Consider the following 19412-nt stretch of genomic DNA (forward strand, 5'->3'; position numbering starts at 1 on the left):
GAGAACAGAATTAGAATTAAACCATGAAATTTTAATGGCTTGGCAATTGAAGCTTAGGGGAAGGCAAATCTTAGTTTTCATGAAAGGAAAACAAATTATCATAAATATGTTTATTCATCAGTGAGTAGTGTGGGTAAACATTACATTCAGTCATTATAGATGGTTATCAATAACAGAAAAATGACGGAAATATCATTAAAGTAATAAATAACAATGAATCGCAGTGAAATGAAAATCAGCTGATTTTTTAAGATTATACACCTTTAATAAATTGAGCTAATACACAGACCTAAGCAAACAGGTGATTATCAAATACAATAACACAATTTATAGTGAATATAATATATTTTTCTACTTATAGTATTCATAAATATTTATAAAAAATATAGAAAAAAGCACCCCCGCCAGGGGTCCTGCCCTTCGCCCAGCTTGTTGTGGTAAGACGTCATTGTCCGCTGTGCCCCGGTCACGGGAGGACTTGAGGTGACACCACTTCATCTGCCTTTATTCCACACTGTCTCTCTTGTTGGGTGTAACGAGGTGATTCGCCTATAGAGAAGGAACGAGGGAGGCAAATCACCACCGCCAGAAGGTTCTCAGCGGCTGAAAACACGGGGTGTATTCTGACCCGAAGACGACAATGGCGTTCGAGTTCTATTTTCCCGGCATAGACCCACAACACATGGGTAAGTGTCTGTTCAAAACCATTTTTTATTTTCCATTTTCCGCCATGTTGGTTTTAGTAAGTATTGAATGGGCCATTAATTACCGTACGAGGTAAAATATGTATATTGCCTGGGTGGGTTACGAACCATTCCGAAATGATCAGTACGAATCGTTTCGTTTCACTGGAGTTCATGATGTGATTATTCTCCTTCCCTTATTTTATAGTTATTCCCATTAAATATATCATTGATATAACGTTAACTTCATAGATTAATGGGGAATGTCGTAAGCGATTTAGAATTTACGTTGTAATGAAAGGAATTTAATAGGCTAATTCAGTGTCATTGGGCATTTCTCAATGTCGTTCGTCTTGGTGTCATATTGTATCGGTCAAAGTGGCACGCTTATCTTTTTGGTCATAGTAGCAAGACCGTCGCCCGTTTTCTACGTTAAGTTATATTCTACATTGATATAATTATTTTTGCCATTTTTAAGAGTAATTCCAGCGTGTAATTACGACATTAAACAATTGTTTGCTGGTTAGGGTGAGATGAAGGCGAGGGAAAACGTTGAGTAATTAGTAAATATGCGATGTTAAATACCAGTAAGTTGGTTATATAAAGGTAACCTGATTATTTTAAAGCCTCAGATGACCCTGTTGGTTCTTTTCGTGAAATTCCATTATCAATAAATGTAATCGTTGTTAAAATCGAATTTTTATCCTATTCAGACGTTGAGATGTATGGCGGCGTTCAGTGTAATAAATAAATAATAATAATAAATAGATGTTCAGACGCTTTATAGACAGATTACCTTATATTACATTATTCGGTTTCTATATCGACCTATAAGGTGAATGTAATTTGTCAACTGTCCGCTAGATGGCCATTTTTTGCGGTGTTGATACTACGATGAAGGACGTTAGAAAATGGCTTTAGGGCGTCTCAAAAGCCATTTACCATTAACTAACTGAACTAAAGTGTAATAAATGCTTTAGTTACGTTCTTAAATATTTATTTCCCTCCACTTCAAATCCCTCCCCGCCCCCCAGCCCACTGTAGACATATTTTATATAATATCACTAAACTTTTGGGATATTTTGTCATACTTTTGGATTACTTTTGTGGGAAATGTAATTCAGCTTGGCTGTTCATCTTCCATTGACCATAATACTATAGAGTTGCATGAGAGACAGCACGCTAAAAAGGGAGCGTCTAACACGCTGGCGAAATGTACATTACGGAAATGTGGAAGATTTATATATATATACGTTTTTTTTACTTGGAAAAGATGCCGGTAGCAGTAATTAACTTAGAAAGTAAACTTGAATGTATATTTTATACTAATATTAATGGAGCAATATGAAGAGCAGAGTCTACGAGTATTTTTGATGTTAATAATTTATAATTATTTTTAGAGCCAGTCATAATTACGTTTTTATAATTATTTTTGCATTGGAATGTATTTATGTTTATGTAATTATTTTTGCATTGGAATGTATTTCTATTTTTGTAATCATTTTTGCTCAGCAATGTGTAGGTTTCAATGTAATTTATATTTTTTCGTATGTATGGGGTAAATGTTTTTTAATAAGGAAATTTGTATGACTGTACTCTAGATAATTATATTTATATATATTTCATATAACGTGCATAACTGAATGTCTCGTATATGTTTATTGTATATATTCTTATATACGCAAGTGATCAGATGTATTGAATTTATATTCATACATTTATGAATTGTATACTTGCCTATACACATGGGTTTATATGTGATATATGTTGATGTCTATAATGTTGACAAGTATGATGTTTATACCGTAAATGGCGTCGTTAGGGGATCAAAACGATTGTTTATTCGCCTTTTAATTGCTTGTTACGTTAGGCTTGTGTGATAACGAAATTTTTTTTTAGGATCAAAATGTAATTGTTATTATTATTGGGGTTAAAGATGCGGTGTTTTACTAGAAAATAAGAAGCGGAGTGAATAGTATTTACTGCTATAGCGAAAGTTCCTGTAAATAATCTACGCTAAATAATAATAATAATAATAATAATGCCCAGTATATTGTACAAGTGAACCATAGAAAACGTACTACGTTTTCTATGGTTGTGCTGGGGGTCAGTCACCAACCCACCCCCCACCCTCGTCTTGGTGGTAGTGTCATTAATGGCGGGAATTTCGTCGTTAGTCAACATGAATATTTCCGAGTCGAGTTCCAGGGACCAGAATTTGTGGCATTTCCGTCAAAATAAGAAGTTTACCGCCAGCCATTAATAGCTGTTGTAGAACCGTTCGAGGTTTCCAGTATTTATTCCCAGTTTTTGAGTCTTTTAAAGAACATAGTTTCGTAGAGCAAGTAGTTAAAACAATAAAAAGGACGAATTCCTATCCATAATTACCGTCAGTAAACACGACTTTCCCGCCATAGACCATGGTTATCAAGGCTACGATATATAAATCGTATTGATATATATATATATATATATATATATATATATATATATATATATATATATATATATATATATATGTATGATAGATTTGAGCTTGCTTTAGCTTCCCCATGTAACGAAGACCTGCGGAAAATACATGGTGAAAATATTGAACCGATTTCAACCAATTAGATATACGTTATATTACACTGAACTAATGTAACTGTGTATAGAAGGTAATTCCATGGTGATTACCGCAACTAGAACATCTGCCTAACTGGCGAGTCACTGGCTTAGAACACGAGCTTAGTGAACATGGGCCAGATGGGACACGAGTGAATCCGAGGGAACGGTTGGTGGCTGTGCCGCGACAAGAACGCGCCTGCGCAGTGGCTGTAGATCTTGTTGTACGGAGGAGGATCGAAGAGAGAAAGTGTTAAGATATTCCCAGAGTGGGTGGGTGGTGGGAGGTTCGCACCACAGCGAGGACGTCTCGTATGATCGTGTGTGAGTGGTGCATTTCGCACTGTGTGTGGGGCTGTGTGTATGTGTGGGGCTGTGTGTATGTGGGGCTGTGTGTGTGTGGGGCTGTGTGTGTGTGGGGCTGTGTGTGTGGGGCTGTGTGTGTGGGGCTGTGGGCCGTCTGCCTCCCACAGTTGGCAGGTCTACCCCCCCACACTTTCCCCCAGGGTGGAGGCCAGGCCTCACAGGGTGATGGAACACCTGGGGTACATCTCGATACAGTCTTGGCCCTTCCTACCGGCCCTCATGGCCTCCAGGTTGCGCGAGAGGGGCGCCTCGTGCAGGAAGAAGGAAACGGCGAACCCGCTGACGTAGGTGACCAGGGAGTCGAAGAATCCACGTCTGACAGCTTGTTGATTTGTCTCGCACAGTAGCCGCTCCCCACAGTCAGGGCTCTCGTCCCTAGCAAGGGGAGAAGGAGGAGGGAGTCATATATGTGGTGGTAGTGGAGTGTGGAGTGTGGTGTGTGGTGGTGGTGGTACTACCACAGTGGCTGACGGTATAGACTCGGCTTGTGGCTGGAAGGGAAGGTGTGGACGAGGAAATTCACACCAAGATGCGTTTTTTTAAGTTCGTGTTTCTAGTTTGCTTTACCCCCCCTGATGTGCCTCACGTGTGGTTCAAAGTAACACTTAAAGGTTACGATGGGTTAAGTATAAGTAGGCAAAGCGTTGTGTGCGATGGGATCTACAAGCAACACTTCAAACGCCTTGGTAAACACTGTGAAACGCGTTGGGTTGAAGGGAGTGTTGGGTGAGGGAGGAGACTGGACTATGACGTGTATGATACAGGGTCGTGTGGACTGACCTGTAGAGGTAGATGGTCATGATGTTGAGGACAACCTCCATTAGGTTGTTCACGTTATCCCCCAGCAACCCCAGGCCAGGCAAGATGGCCTCCTTGGCCTGGGGTCCAGCTGGGTTCACCCCCAGCGCCGCCAGTAAGTTAGAAGTGCCACCGAACATAGCATCGCCGAGCACGTCGAACAAGATGACACCGAAAGCCAGGAAGGCGATGGACATGATGGACTGGTTGTTGGAGGGCAATCTGGGGTCAGGGAGAGGGAACAGTCGTTAACTTTTTGCTACCTTAAGAAGTGTCGGATCTACGCACGTCCGTGGGTGGGACATACGTGGTTATTAAGGCTAGGTTGTGAGAGGAAGTATCACCCCACGAAAAGGTTTTTCGCAGACGAGTGCGACAACCTAATGTACCACGCATGTTTACGTGCGCCAGAAGGTCGCGTGTATCAGGGCTAGAGGAGAGAGAGAGAGAGAGAGAGAGAGAGAGAGAGAGAGAGAGAGAGGTAGCTGGAAAGAGAGAAATTGGAAGGTAGCTGAGAGAGAGAGAGAGAGAGAGAGAGAGAGAGAGAGAGAGAGAGAGAGAGAGAGAGAGAGAGAGAGCTGGAAGAATGAGGAGCTGAGAGAGAGAGAGAGAGAGAGAGAGAGAGAGAGAGAGAGAGAGAGAGAGAGAGAGAGGTAGCTGGAAAGAGAGAGAAATTGTAAGGTAGCTGGAGAGAGAGAGAGAGAAAGAGAAATTGAAAGGTATCTGGAAAGATAGATAGATAGAGAGAGAGATGGGGGGGGTGGGGGAATTGGAAGGTATTGGGACGAATATGAATAGCGGAGGAAGTATGCATAGAAATGAGAAACTACGGGACAGAGCGAGACGGGTTGATTGGCCAAATTAGAAGCTCAAAGTTAATGACTCACTGTTTGGCCTCCATCATGATCCTGTTAACGAGGTTTTCCCTGATGGCTCTTATCTTATCTCCCGGCGACCTTAACTCCAGCAGATGGCCAGCGTGGTGAGACCTCACCTCCTGTATACTGCCGCCCCTCAGGCTCTGGCCTGGAGGCCTTCGGTCCAGCGTATTGCCGGCTGACGCCTCGATCCCATCATCCCACGACGACCTGGATAAAAAAAAAAGAGAGAGATAATGGTACGTCAACGCCATGGCACGTTATTATTACGGCATCCATCACTACGATTATTGGTGAAGGAATCGTCTAAAGTTTGTGTTCATGGCATTTTACTCACCACATCTGTGATATGTGTTGGTCTGGTAACCCGTCCCTTCGTCTGGCCTCCGGTTGCTGTGTCAGCTTTGACAGTTTAGCCTGGAAAACAGAAATGTGTAAGGATCCCCTGAAATAGTATACGTTTTCTGTTTTGACTTATCATAGAAAACCTGTGATCTAGAAATTCAAGTTGAAGGGGGGACTATGTTGTTTTCCCCGTTCACGCGACGATATCAAAGTGTTTCTACGGCAAAGTAGATTCAAGATTTGCTTCGATTGTAGACACCTTCAATACCTTGGACTGGAGTAGTGTGTAGGATCCTACCCATATGTTAAGGAAGACCCACTTTACTGTCTTAAATGTTCATATATATATATTTTTTTTGTAGCAAAATACAGCAAATCTTTTTACACCCGAAATTTTTATATATCCGAGAAAAAGAATTTAGTTTTTACGAGTCAATTGAGATATGGGTTTAGTGTTTGACATGATTCCTCTGTAGACCGATTATTTACTGTATCATATACGTATCTTGTGGTACCATAATGAATTATTTACTTGTGGTTTACACAGTTGTTTAGTTTCCCTTCCATGTGTAGAAGTGGTTTGTACCTTCCCTAGTGTATGACCGGCTCACAATCCCAGTTTATTGAATAGTGGTTTACCACTCACGTTTATTGAATATTGGTTTACCTCATTTAAATAGTGGTTTACCTCACGTTTAAACAGTGGTTTACCTTACGTTTAAATAGTGGTTTACCTTACGTTTAAATAGTGGTTTACCTTACGTTTAAATAGTGGTTTACCTTACGTTTAGATAGTGGTTTACCTCACGTTTAAATAGTGGTTTACCTCACGTTCAAATACTGATGTACCTCACGTTTAAATAGTGGTGTACTTCTCATGTTTGTTACGTTTATTAAATAGTGGTTTACCTCACGTTTATTAAGTATTGGTTTACACCACGTTTATTGAAGTGGTTTACAGTTCATGTTTATTAAGTAGTGGCTAATGTCCATGGTTTACTAAACGGTGGTTTACAGTCACCGTATATAAGATAGTGGTTTACAACCTCCGTTTATAAGACAGTAATTTACAGCTCCCGTGTTACTGTATGTACGATGAATTGTTTAGTGTGTGTGTGTGTGTGTACGATAAATGGTTTAGTGTGTGTGCGATAATTTGTTTAGTATGTGTGTACGATAATTTGTTTAGTGTGTGTGTCTGTACGATAGTTTTTTTTAGTGTGTGTGTGTGTGTACGATAATTTGCTTGTGTGTGTGTGTGTGTGTGTACGATAATTTGCTTGTGTGTGTGTGTGTGTGTACGAATTTTTTTAGTGTGTGTACGATAATTTGTTTGTGTGTGTGTGCGCGATAATTGTTTAGTATGTACGATAATTTGTGTGTGCGCGATAATTTTTTAGTGTGTACGATAATTTGTTTAGTGTGTGTGTGTACGATATTTTTTAGTGTGTGTACGATAATTTGTGTGTACGATCATTTTTAGTGTGTACGATAATTCGTTTAGTGTGTGTGTGTGTGTGTGTGTGTGTGTGTGTGTGTGTACGATAATTTGTGAGTGCCGAGTACGATAGCGTGGAACCTTACCTGGAGCGACCTCAGTCTGTGCCCGGCTTCGGGCAGGGAGGAGGCCAGACCCACGCCCTCGCTGACCATCACGCTTGCGCACGCCCACGCCGCCCACGCTACAATAACTGCTGCCACACGCATCCTGTAGGAAACAACCAACAATTAGGATATATTTATGTCAGACTGAAGAAACCTTGCCATCTGCCGCTGCTGAGAGCCATTTAACGGTATTTGAAAATGGCGGGAAGCCATTTGTTTAACGCCATGACACACACATTCTCTCGCCTCGCTGTGTTATTACGCGATCTCGTCCACCCGGCGTTAACAACATGACGTGTGGTCACACCCTGGTTAACAACCCGACGGCAGTTATTATATAGCTTTAGCTCTAATGGCCGTAAACCTACAAGAGGAACTTAGTAAAATATGGGACGAGAAGAAAAATAAAAATGGCCTAGCCTTTTACTTTGGGAGAAGGCCCAAAAAAAAAAAAAGGGCGTGATACGTTTAAGGTTTTTAGTTCAGTATTTTACCAACGGGAGGATTCGAACCGAGACCACTTTTATGTGGAAACGGGAGTATGTTGACAGCCTAGGTTCCCCCCGCCCCCCCTTTCCATACTATGTAGTACCTGTGTTTGAATCATGCTGTTAGAGAGAATATAAAACTTTATTTACGTTATTAATGACCTTGTGACCGTGCTCGTGAACACGGGTGCTGGTTGTCAACTGTTTGAACTTGGGAAGCGGGTAGTGACCTGCTAGTTCCAGGTCGAGAATCGTTACAATGTATATTCGAAGCCTCGTCAAGTCTTGCCCCTTGCCCTGTGTGTGTGCCATTTTTTTTTTGGCTTTGAAGCGCCAATATGCCTTAGCTTATGGGTGGGCGTGGTCGGTGGGACGTGGGCGTGGGCTGGTGGTGGTGTCGTGGGCGGAGAGGGTGATGGAAGACGGCTTTGCGGTCGTGAAACGGTACGCATGGCCGCTGGTTGGGTTCGAAGCCCCGAAACTTTTGCTTCGCTCCGTTCATTCGCTCGACCACAGTTCATTTGTTTCTGATGTTTCTTTTTTCCCCTACGTGTATCTGAGGGCTTCCGGGAAGTGTGTGTGTGTGTGTGTAACAACAGATGGGCTTGCGTGTATTTGAACATATGTTTGAGCGTGTGTGACTCGGTTTTGGACCCGAGCAACGGTAGTTCGAAGTTAACCCTTCATGGTTCACGGAGCTTGCAACCTCAGAATGATACTACACACACACACACACGCACACACGCACACACATACATACACACACACACATATACACATACACGCACACACGCACACGCACACGCACGCACGCACACACACGCGCACACACACACACACACACACACACACACACATATATATATATATATATATATATATATATATATATATATACTCTTTCTTTTATACTATTCGCCATTTCCCGCATTATTGAGGTAGCGTTAAGAACAGAGGACTGGGCCTTTGAGGGAATATCCTCACCTGGCCCCCTTCTCTGTTCTTTCTTTTGGAAAAAAAAAAAAAAGCGAGAGGGGAGGATTTCCAGCCCCCCCTCAGCTCCCTCCCCTTTTAGTCGCCTTCTACGACACGCAGGGAATACGTGGCAAGTATTCTTTCTCCCTTATCCCCAGGGATATATATATATATATATATATATATATATATATATATATATATATATATATATATATATATATATATATATGAAACGCTTGAGCTGTATGGTTAAGAAAACAAAGAGCGAAATTAACGAGTTGGAGACAATTCAGTAACGCCCTAACAAGTTGAATGGACGAAATGATATAGTTTAAAAAGATGGAGATCATGTATTCATAAGAAAATGGGGTAATTTAAGACTTGAAGACCATTTTCACAATATAGGAGAAACTCATACAACAGTAAATCTAAAAAAAAATGATTTTGAGTAGTATTCGAAGGAACCAAGCAAGCTAAATCAAAATATTGCAGTGACTATAGTTTTCCTAACTTCAAAAGAAGTTTGGATAAATGGGCAATAAAAAGTTCCAGATGAAGTTTGTAAGCTTGAGGCGACGCAGGATAATATTGTGAAATAACTGGCCCTTGCGGTGAGCGATACGCGCTAGACATGCCTTTTGGCAAAAAAATATGCATCATAGGCTGTATAAGCTAATATAATAAATCGTGTTACTTTGTAGATTATCTTATAATATATACACACTTTAACAGTCCCATTGTAGCATTATCTCTACTTATTTATTAGTTTTTATCGTAAGATATTAGAACAAGTCTTACCTTTGTGGAAGAACGTGGAGTGGGAGGTGGATTGGGGCACAACTTTGCAGCGCGGAAGGTGGCGGCGGACTGAGCCGTGAGGCGGCCCAGCCCCGGCCACCTGGGTTAACGGCCGGCCGGTCCGTCATTCTTCTCCCAGGACGCGGGAGCGACGGTCATGGCCTCCCTTGGGAACCCGACCACAGTTTTACCCATAGATAATTTTTCGTTACCAGTTATGATAAATACAGTTAACGCTCCTCCTTCACTGATTACACTCGTACTTTATTACATGTTCAGTGTAATGAGTAGTTGTATTAGCTCGTAATCAGCGTCGATTGTTCTAGAATTAAAAAAAGCGAGTAAGGTGGGTTTGAAGATGTCTATAAAGTTTCCCGCTATTTCCCGGGGGCGTGTCGGCCGTTACTTCTCCCAGCCGTACGTAATGCCAGATGGGGAAGCGATACTGCGTTCTCATTGGTCAATAATCCGATGCCACTTTAATGACGTTGTGCTCAAAGCCCCATGTGTTAAAGAGAACAGAATGCGGGTGTGTTACTTCTTAAAACAAATAATTAGTTTTTCGTAGATAAGATTTGGGCATTTTTTCTTCTACTGTATTTTCAGTGTGTTTGTGAATACATTCGCTCCGTCTTTCGATACAGAGTTACTTGAAATAGAGTATTAACAATTTATTTATATTTTATTATACTTTGTCGCTGTCTCTCGCGTTTGCGAGGTAGCGCAAGGAAACAGACGAAAGAAATGGCCCAATTAACAATTATGAAGGTATATTTCCGTAGACCAATATAGTTTTGTGACATATTTTGGATCTTAGTTTATATATATACACAATATTCCACTTTATCTGATCATTTAAGATGTATATATTTATTTATTTTTTGAGATGAATACAGGAATTTATTTAACTCTAAACATTAATCATGTCTGACATATTTGCTATTTGAATTACTCTTGTTTTTAATCATATTGATCGGTCAGCGATTATTTTGATGAAACATATGGTCAGTTCTCTGATCTGTTCTCGACTTTGAGATTTGAATTAGTTGATTAATAACGAGCAGACTGGCGTTTAAAGAATAACTACACCATGTATATACGAGCCTGTGTGTGTATACATATTCGTATGTATATACACCTGTTACACTGTTAGGGTTGGGAGAGTTGGATACCCGCTTGTGTTTCTCACTACTTGGGAGATTTGTGTATGAAATTAGGGTTTGTGAAAGGTATTTTCTGGTTGTCATGGCCATAAATTTTACCACTAGTGGCCAACCCACGGTCTGGCCGTGTGTTGCCGCCAAATTAATGCCAGAATCGTCTTTTGGCCGCCATTGCGCCGTCGGGGTTGCCAGATGTCGCAGCCGTACACAATGCGGTTTTATTTATTTCCAGTTATTTTTCATCCTCGTAGATGGAAAGACGGCGCGTTTAAAATTGGCTGAGAAAAAGAGATATTTAGGGAATGAGCGTATACTAGGTGATATAAAGGTGAGCGTGCAATATTAAGCAGTGGTGTTCCGTTGTGTGAAGTAACGAGACACAGGAGCACGACCTGTAAACAACACAAGTAAACAACGGATGACGCGAGCGACGCGGTCCGGAAGAGCGCGGTTGTTTACTTCCGGGGCAGGTGTCGTTAACCCCCTCCTCTCTCTCTCTCTCTCTCTCTCTCTCTCTCTCTCTCTCTCTCTCTCTCTCTCTCTCTCTCTCTCTCTCTCTCTCCTAGGAAGTAACAGGTTCTCTCTCTCTCTCTCTCTCTCTCTCTCTCTCTCTCTCTCTCTCTCTCTCTCTCTCTCTCTCTCTCTCTCTCCTAGGAAGTAACAGGTTCTCTCTCTCTCTCTCTCTCTCTCTCTCTCCTAGGAAGTAACAGGTTCTCTCTCTCTCTCTCTCTCTCTCTCTCTCTCTCTCTCTCTCTCTCTCTCTCCTAGGAAGTAACAGGTTCTCTCTCTCTCTCTCTCTCTCTCTCTCTCTCTCTCTCTCTCCTAGGACGTAACAGGTCTTCCATCTCGCCGGTGAAACAGCCGTGGGTTTAAATAACGCAAACAACGTTAGCAATAGAAATTCATTTTTCTTGGGCGATTTTTTTAAATGTAACGATTTTTTTTTAGAATAACTTGGATATATATATATATATATATATATATATATATATATATATATATATATATATATATATATATATATATATATATATATATATATATATATATATATATATTTGTTAACACGTCTCCGTTTTCATAACACTTTGAACCCATTGAGAAACACACGTTGCGACCCCTGGGTTTAAAGGGTAACTTGGGTAACTTTCTTTAACCTGATTAACGAGCTAGGTCAAAGGCCAGGCGGCCATCATACCGAATGGTAGTTTCGATGTCCCCAACAGGTCAAGAGTATCCAGAGAGAACGCTGGGTTACCTAAATACTTTATTGTAAGTCTACCTCGTGTATAGGTCGACCCTTGATTTTTTTTGCTAAAAAATAATTGATTTATATGTAATGAATACGCCTCGTGTATATGTCGACCCTTGATTTTTGACCAGTAAATCATTGATTTATTGTATGTCTCTAGTATAGGTCGACCCCTGATGTTTTGGCCAATAAATCATTAACTTACGGTCTGTCTCGTGTATAGGTCGTCGCTAGATTTTTGGCCAATAAATCAATAATTTATAGTATGTCTCGTGTATAGGTCGACCCAAGTTTCTGAGGGCCATGGCACAACAGATTAGGGTATTCAAGCCAGTTGTGGTCAGATGTGTGTATATAGAGATCCGCCAGGCGGATGTGGACTAGGCTGTAGTGATTGAGACTCGTTATCAGGTCGCGTTGTTAGCAAGGGATTGGGATGTGATTTCGGGGTGACAGTGCCAGAGCAGCCTAGCCCCAATGTGACTGCTTTACAACGAGGAAGTGACGGTATGGATTACATCTTCGTATATGATTGAAAATTAGGGAATTAAACGGATACTGATCGAACAAGTGAGATTGGAAGTGGTAATGCGTTATGATTGAAGAATAAGGGAATTAAATGGATACTGATCGAACAAGTGAGATTGGAAGGGGTAATGCGTTATGATTGAAGAATAAGGGAATTAAATGGATACTAATTGAACATGTGAGATGGGAAGGGGTAATGCGTTATGATTGAAGAATAAGGGAATTAAATGGATACTAATTGAACAGGTGAGATTGGAAGGGGTAATGCGTTATGATTGAAGAATAAGGGAATTAAATGGATACTAATTGAACAGGTGAGATGGGAAGGGGTAATATATATAGTTTTATAACTGATTCAGAACCAAATTATAAGAAATATTGGTATATTTCAAATGGAATTCACTTTGGAAGTTTAGTTGAAAATATAATTTTTTTTTTCACTTATTTAATAGACATGTTTATTGAGGTTTAGATATTGAAGGACGTGTTTGTATTGTTTTTTTTATCCATTTTTAGGATAAAAAAAAGATTTATATGGACATTTTTTATTATTTTGAAGAATAAATATCATATAGTTTTTACAACATCGACAAAGACATTGATAGAAAACGGCCAACAAACGGTCGTTTTCTTTGGAAGAAAACGATCCTTATTTTGCCGACGTTAAACCGTAACGTTCATATATTTGACACAATTTTGCTGTAAATAAACACACTCATCACACACCACCTACACTGTTGCCATTTGGCCTGTGTTTCAGTGAATCACACACATTATTGGCTACACTGTTCCAATTATTGGTTAAATGTTGCCAGACATTTATTTATTTCACGTAGTACAGACAATATTTACCTACAGTGTTAATAAAAAACATTACTGTCAAACATTGCACATTGAAAGCACGTGTACCACATGTTCATATGTGCTTCAATATATGTATAGCCTTTATACCACACAGTTGGCTAAATAGTTAGCATGTATTACGTTTACAACATTTATATATGTATGTGATATACATATACTGCGGTAGTCCGCAGATTTGCCCAGCATTTACATAACATCAAAGTTGTCTTCTCATATTTTACACATTCACAATACATCCATCTCTTGAGTAACACATACCACATTAAAACCATTTTTATATTGAGTAATTGTAACATTATGCAAACTGACATTACCATACAACTCTAACATATATAAACAATAACAACATATATATATTTTTTATATAGTTACTGTATAATTAATATATAACCATATTTTCTCGAATTTTGACAAATCTGTTTTCCTACCTCATATAGAGACAATCATATACCAGATACATAACAAATATTTATTATTATTCATACATATTTCGCCGTTTCCCGCGTTAGCAAGGTAGCGTTGAGAACAGAGGACTGAGCCTTGGTGGAAATATCCTCACTTGCATATATATATATATATATATATATATATATATATATATATATATATATATATATATATATATATTGTGTTACGTATCCTAGTTTTCTCATTATTTACCTTTTATACAAGTATTATGCTGATGAAATGTACATAAGAATATTTATCAAGACGGTTAAGTAACATTTAAATTACACTATACCCCAAATAAGGCATCAAACGGCGTTTTAAAAAAAGGTAATTTTGAATTTTTTTTTTTCCACCAACCTTCCCCGTGGCGCCATTTATCATCAGTAAGACGCATATATAAACTCTGCTATAGTAGATATATAGGAAATTACAGACACCTCTTACCCCGCCCCTTTAGAGAAAAAATAAAAAGCTTAATGGAAATGTTTTACTGTGGTAATGGAAGGATTACAGTGAACGACAACTTTCACCGCGAAGACGACAACGAAGACGATGCACGGCCATCTTGGAAGCGCCTCTCACCCGCACGATGTGTGTGTGTGTGTGTGTCGTCCCATGACTAAAATGGTCACACACACACACACACACACCACTTACATATATACCAGCAGCGGCACTGAGAGATGAAATACATATATTCTCTCACTTAAGAGCCACACACGAGGTTGTTATTTGACATGGACAGCTCGTGGCAGGTGGGATTTGGCAATGATTGAAACACACACACACACACACACACACACACACACACACACACACCTCAGAATTTCCTAATTGATTTAAGACATTTTCTGTCATTAGTCTACGAACTTTGATATAAAGCATAATCAAATTATAACTAGAAATGCCTCAGCATTTAGGAAACTGTTGTATTATTAGTCATTTCCATATATATATAAAAAAAAAAAACCTTAATACTGTAGACCTGTCAATATAGAATTACTTTAATTATCATTGTAATAATTCTAAGTGCGACCAGACAAGTAACTTACAGGAAACACTTAAGTAATTCTGTACATATTTGTCTCTTTTAAGCAACAGACCACAGCCGGAGTGTCATTTAAAGCCGTTATTGATATAAAGGCTTTAAATCGAGCATTTAAATCGAAAAATAACGTAGTAGCGTTTTTATGATGGGGTTAAATAGAGAATATTAGGCTTGTAGTTGGCGAATTGGGCCCCCTTAAGGAGGAACATTTTTAAATTTAAACGCTTGCGTTATTTTGACCCACAGCCACACCAGGAACATGGGGGGCGTTTAAAGTGTTTTAAAAAGGTCCGCGGTGTAGCCAGGCCTTATTATGGACTTGGTTAGAGATAGGCGTTTAGTTAGGGACTGGATAGGCAATGTTTTTACTGTGGGTTTATAATAGCCTTGCCCACAGAGGACACTGTGTTGACGTTATTTTAAAGGTCGAAGAATTTAACTTTTTTTTTGAGGTAGTGTTTGACATTATAGAGGCTAGGTCGTTAACGGGAGTGAGACAAGTATGTTAATTTTACCTGAGTGAGTTTAGAGCATAGTTAAAAAGGACATACGAAGCTGATAGAGAAATAAGAGAGATTTAAAGAAAAAAAAACGACCACACGATATGTACAAGTTTTAAGGATGTAGTTTTATACTTGTGACCTTACTTTAAACGCTCAACCACCGAATCACTTCATTTTAGATCTCCTTACGATGTATTTCCCCCACACTTCCCATATATTGACAAAATAGATTCACTGTCTTACAACTGTTTATCTTTGACGGTGTTAGAAAACGTGTTGTTGGTTGGAGAGAGAGAAAGAGTGTGCGTGGCTGGCGCAGGACTGTTGTGGTGTGAGGCGGGGTCCATTTATTTTTAGGGCAGGGGGGGCAGGGTGGGTGTGGCACCTCAAGGGCCTTCCCCTGCGTGAGGACGAGGCCCTAGGGAAGGCACTGTGGAGGGGTAGAAAACGCAAGGCTGCCGTCAGCTGGGTGCTGGTCCAAACAGGTGTGGGAAGATGGCGTCCGGCAAGGGCGCCAAGCTCCGGGGTCGGGTCTGTCCGGGATGCGCCAGTGTTGGGCGTGGCGTAAGTGCTCCGGGCCGGACTGCTCCCTAGCCACGCCCCCGGGGTTGGCGGCCACGCCCACCCTCCTCCCTCCGTACAGGACCCAGGTGGTGGTGTTTCTGTGGGCGGGTGGAAGGGCGTGGTGGGAGAGCGGGCTGCGACAGGCCATGTCGACGAAGAACGTCTTGCACTGGAGGACCAGGAGGTGCTTATCACCCGAGGGTCGAAGGTGGCAACCGCTCTTCCTCTCCTTCAGGTAGTCCTTCAGCGTCTCCCACGCTCTCCGTTGCCTACAGTCGTAGCGTATGTCCTGGTCGAAGTCCCAGGGAAGGTACGTGCCCAACTTGACGGCGCCGAGGAGCGAGCCGTGCTGGAGTTCGTACGTCAGGCCCTTTTCCCTGGCGAAGTCGTCCAAGATGGCGACGCCCCTCATGATGGCCTCCCTGCAGCATGGCGGGACTAGGTACCAGGCAACCCGCTTTCTCAGGTTGGAGCAGTCCAGTCGCACGTCGCTGCACGAGAACCGGTACTCCTCCTCGTCGTACGACCGGACGCTCTGCACGCCCCAGAGGCTGGCGTACGACTTCCAGTCGCTGGCCTCCATCAGCGCCTCCTGCTCCACGAAGAACATGGCGTCCGGGCACACCACCGTCAGGTACCCGGCTTGCGCCGCCCGCGTGTGCCAGTCGCGGTACACGGCGGGGCCGGACAGGGAGTCCCTGAAGGGGAGGCGTTGGACGAGGGGCGTCCGGATCACCAGAGGCCCAAGGGCGTCGTCGCAGTACATGCACGCCTGCGCCGAGTAGATGTACCCGCGCAGGAAGGTGGCGTGGTAGTTGGTGAGGGAGCGTTGTAGGCAACCGTGGCGCCACTGGCCATCCGGGTCCCTGTACGCGCCGCTGGCCACGCCCCCCACGCCTCCCAGTCGGTCCAGCACCCGGAGGAGGCGCTGAAGGGGCGACTGCTCCCACGAAAAGTCGGCCAGGGCCTCGCCCACGAAGACGAAGGGCGTGGTCACGTTGCCCACGGCGGCGTTGAGCGCCCTGCCGTCGCTCACCCCTTCGTCGTACCGGAGGACGACGTCTCCGTCGGCCACGTCGGGGGGCGACGTGGCGTCGGCGTCGTCCGACGACAGGATGACGACGACTTGGAGGTGGTGGTGGGCGGAGGCGAGGCCGCGCAGGACCCGCGCCAGGCGGTCGTGGGGCCACGCCCGCGCGGGCAGGACGACGCTGACCACGTGCGACAGCCTGGGCGACGACTTGCACGGGGTCACCACGTACCTGGTGCCGTCGTGGTGTTCGGGGCAGACCAAACTGGGGGGTCGGAGGGCGTCCCTGGCCAGGCGTGGGTCCAAGATGGCCGCCACTGTGCCCATCTCCCACCACAGTCGCCACCCTGTGTCGTTACCACCTCCACCTACACCTCCACCTACACCACCTCCACCTACGGGAACACATCATTACAACCACAGTCTCCACCCTGTGTCGTTACCACCTACACCTCCTCCAACTACACCTCCACCTACACCACCTCCACCTACACCACCTACACCTCCACCTACACCTCCACCTACGGGAACACATCATTACAACCACAGTCACCACCCTGTGTCGTTACCACCTGCACCTCCACCTACACCTCCTCCACCTACACCTCCACCTACACCACCTCCACCTACGGGAACACATCATTACAACCACAGTCGCCACCCTGTGTCGTTACCACCTGCACCACCTCCACCTACACCACCTACACCTACACCACCTACACCTACACCTACGGGAACACATCACATTCTAATGACTTTATCAAATTGATTAAAAGCAATTCTAATAACTTTATTAAAGTAATCAAACGTAATTCTAGTCACTTTATCAAAACAAAGGTAATTCTAGTCACTTTATCAAAACAATTAAAGGTAATTCTAGTCACTTTATCAAAACAATTAAAGGTAATTCTAGTCACTTTATCAAAACAATTAAAGGCAATTCTAGTCACTTTATCAAAACAATTAAAGGTAATTCTAGTCACTTTATCAAAACAATTAAAGGTAATTCTAGTCACTTTATCAAAACAATTGAAGGTAATTCTAGTCACTTTATCAAAACAAAGGTAATTCTAGTCACTTTATCAAAATAATGAAAGGAAATTCTAGTCACTATCAAAGTAATTCTAGTAAACTTCCTCAAAGTAACTGAAGAGTAATTCTAGTAATTACCTTTTATAATTGAGTCCCATCCATGTGTACATCATAGCCTATCTCATTACAACTCTCAAACACACACTTGCTCATTACATTTATTATTCCAGGGTGGAGAAAAAGTAATTAAGAAATTACATTTATTATTCCGGGGTGGAGAAAAAGTAATTAAGAAATTACATTTATTTTTCTTGGGTGGAGAAAAGTAATTAAGAAATTACATTTATTCCGTGGTGGAGAAAAAGTAATTAAGAAATTACATTTATCATTCCGGGGAAAAGTAAGTAAGAAATTACATTTATTATTCCGGGGTGGGAAAAAGTAATTAAGAAATTACATTTATTATTCCGGGGTGGGAAAAAAGTAATTAAGAAATTACATTTATTATTCCAGGGTGGAGAAAAAGTAATTAAGAAATTACATTTATTATTCCGGGGTGGAGAAAAAGTAATTAAGAAATTACATTTATTATTCCGGGGTGGAGAAAAAGTAATTAAGAAATTACATTTATTATTCCGGGGTGGAGAAAAAAGTAATTAAGAAATTACATTTATCATTCCGGGGAAAAGTAATTAAGAAATTACGTTTATTATTCCGGGGTGGGAAAAAAAGTAATTAAGAAATCTTTGTCAAAAAAAAGAATTGAACGGGACGACCCTTGTTGAAGCGGGACGGTACGACCCTTAACTACTATAACAACCTTGTTTCCTGAGTCAGAACCTAGATGGAGGGGTCGTCGTTACCGTCGCGCTCCAAGGTGGTCGTTACACCGTTGAACTACCAATCATGACGGTCGTTACGGGGCGGCGATAAATTACCTAAATGTGATTCCATTTCCCGCTTCAGTCTGGTGAGTGAAGCGGCCAGTCGACGACGCATCTCTTGCGATAAACATGGCTCATCAGGCGGCCTCGAACCGGACTCTGAAATTGGCGAATTTATATATATATATATATATATATATATATATATATATATATATATATATATTTCATATTTACATATATATCTCTCGTCAGCTAATAACTTTTCCAAATTTCATGATAAACGTGAAAGAATATATATATATATATATATATATATATATATATATATATATATATATATATATACTTACGGGAGCAGCTTAAGTTATCTCTGCTAGGCTAAGTTGTGGTTTGTAGGCTAGGCATGGCTAGGTTTCTATCTTACGTAAACCTAGGGTGGGAGGGTCAAGCTAGGCTAGGCTAGGATGCAGTAAAGCTTGGATAGGGTAGGGTGCAATACTGCTAGGCAAGGCTAGGATGCAGTACAGCTAGGTTAGGCTAGGATGCAG

At 41.7% G+C, this 19412-nt stretch overlaps 2 protein-coding genes and 1 long non-coding RNA gene across 6 annotated transcripts in view; 1 reads left to right on the forward strand and 2 right to left on the reverse strand.

The window, feature by feature from the left end:
- Positions 1 to 114: 114 nt before the first annotated feature.
- Positions 115 to 19412, forward strand: part of LOC139748722 (uncharacterized) — a 39083-nt gene continuing 19785 nt past the window's right edge. The window contains exon 1 of the long non-coding RNA XR_011712808.1: positions 115 to 686. This is a non-coding gene — a long non-coding RNA (uncharacterized lncRNA). The remainder of the gene's footprint in view (positions 687 to 19412) is intronic.
- On the reverse strand, positions 3212 to 9623 carry LOC139748719 (uncharacterized). Its single transcript, XM_071662081.1, has 6 exons — positions 9544 to 9623; positions 7259 to 7382; positions 5667 to 5746; positions 5339 to 5539; positions 4434 to 4673; positions 3212 to 4028 (listed from the first exon to the last, which is right to left on the reverse strand). Exons 2-6 carry the CDS (start codon positions 7379 to 7381, stop codon positions 3809 to 3811), a joined length of 864 nt encoding a protein of 287 aa, XP_071518182.1. The 5' UTR covers position 7382; positions 9544 to 9623; the 3' UTR covers positions 3212 to 3808.
- The window catches only part of LOC139748718 (uncharacterized), a 17717-nt gene continuing 11326 nt past the window's right edge, over positions 13022 to 19412 (reverse strand). For 2 of the 4 annotated variants that reach the window (XM_071662077.1, XM_071662079.1), the window contains exons 3-4: positions 18916 to 19020; positions 13022 to 17340 (exon numbers count right to left, since the gene is read on the reverse strand). In XM_071662077.1, the coding sequence (XP_071518178.1) occupies positions 15770 to 17340; positions 18916 to 19020 (1676 nt within the window). In that variant the 3' untranslated portion in view covers positions 13022 to 15769. Of the gene's footprint in view, positions 17392 to 17448; positions 17466 to 18915; positions 19021 to 19412 lie in introns of those variants that run through there. The other 2 variants (XM_071662078.1, XM_071662080.1) reach the window with 2 other exon arrangements.

This window comes from Panulirus ornatus, chromosome 5 (genome assembly GCF_036320965.1).
Source record: "Panulirus ornatus isolate Po-2019 chromosome 5, ASM3632096v1, whole genome shotgun sequence".
NCBI lineage: Eukaryota > Metazoa > Arthropoda > Malacostraca > Decapoda > Palinuridae > Panulirus > Panulirus ornatus.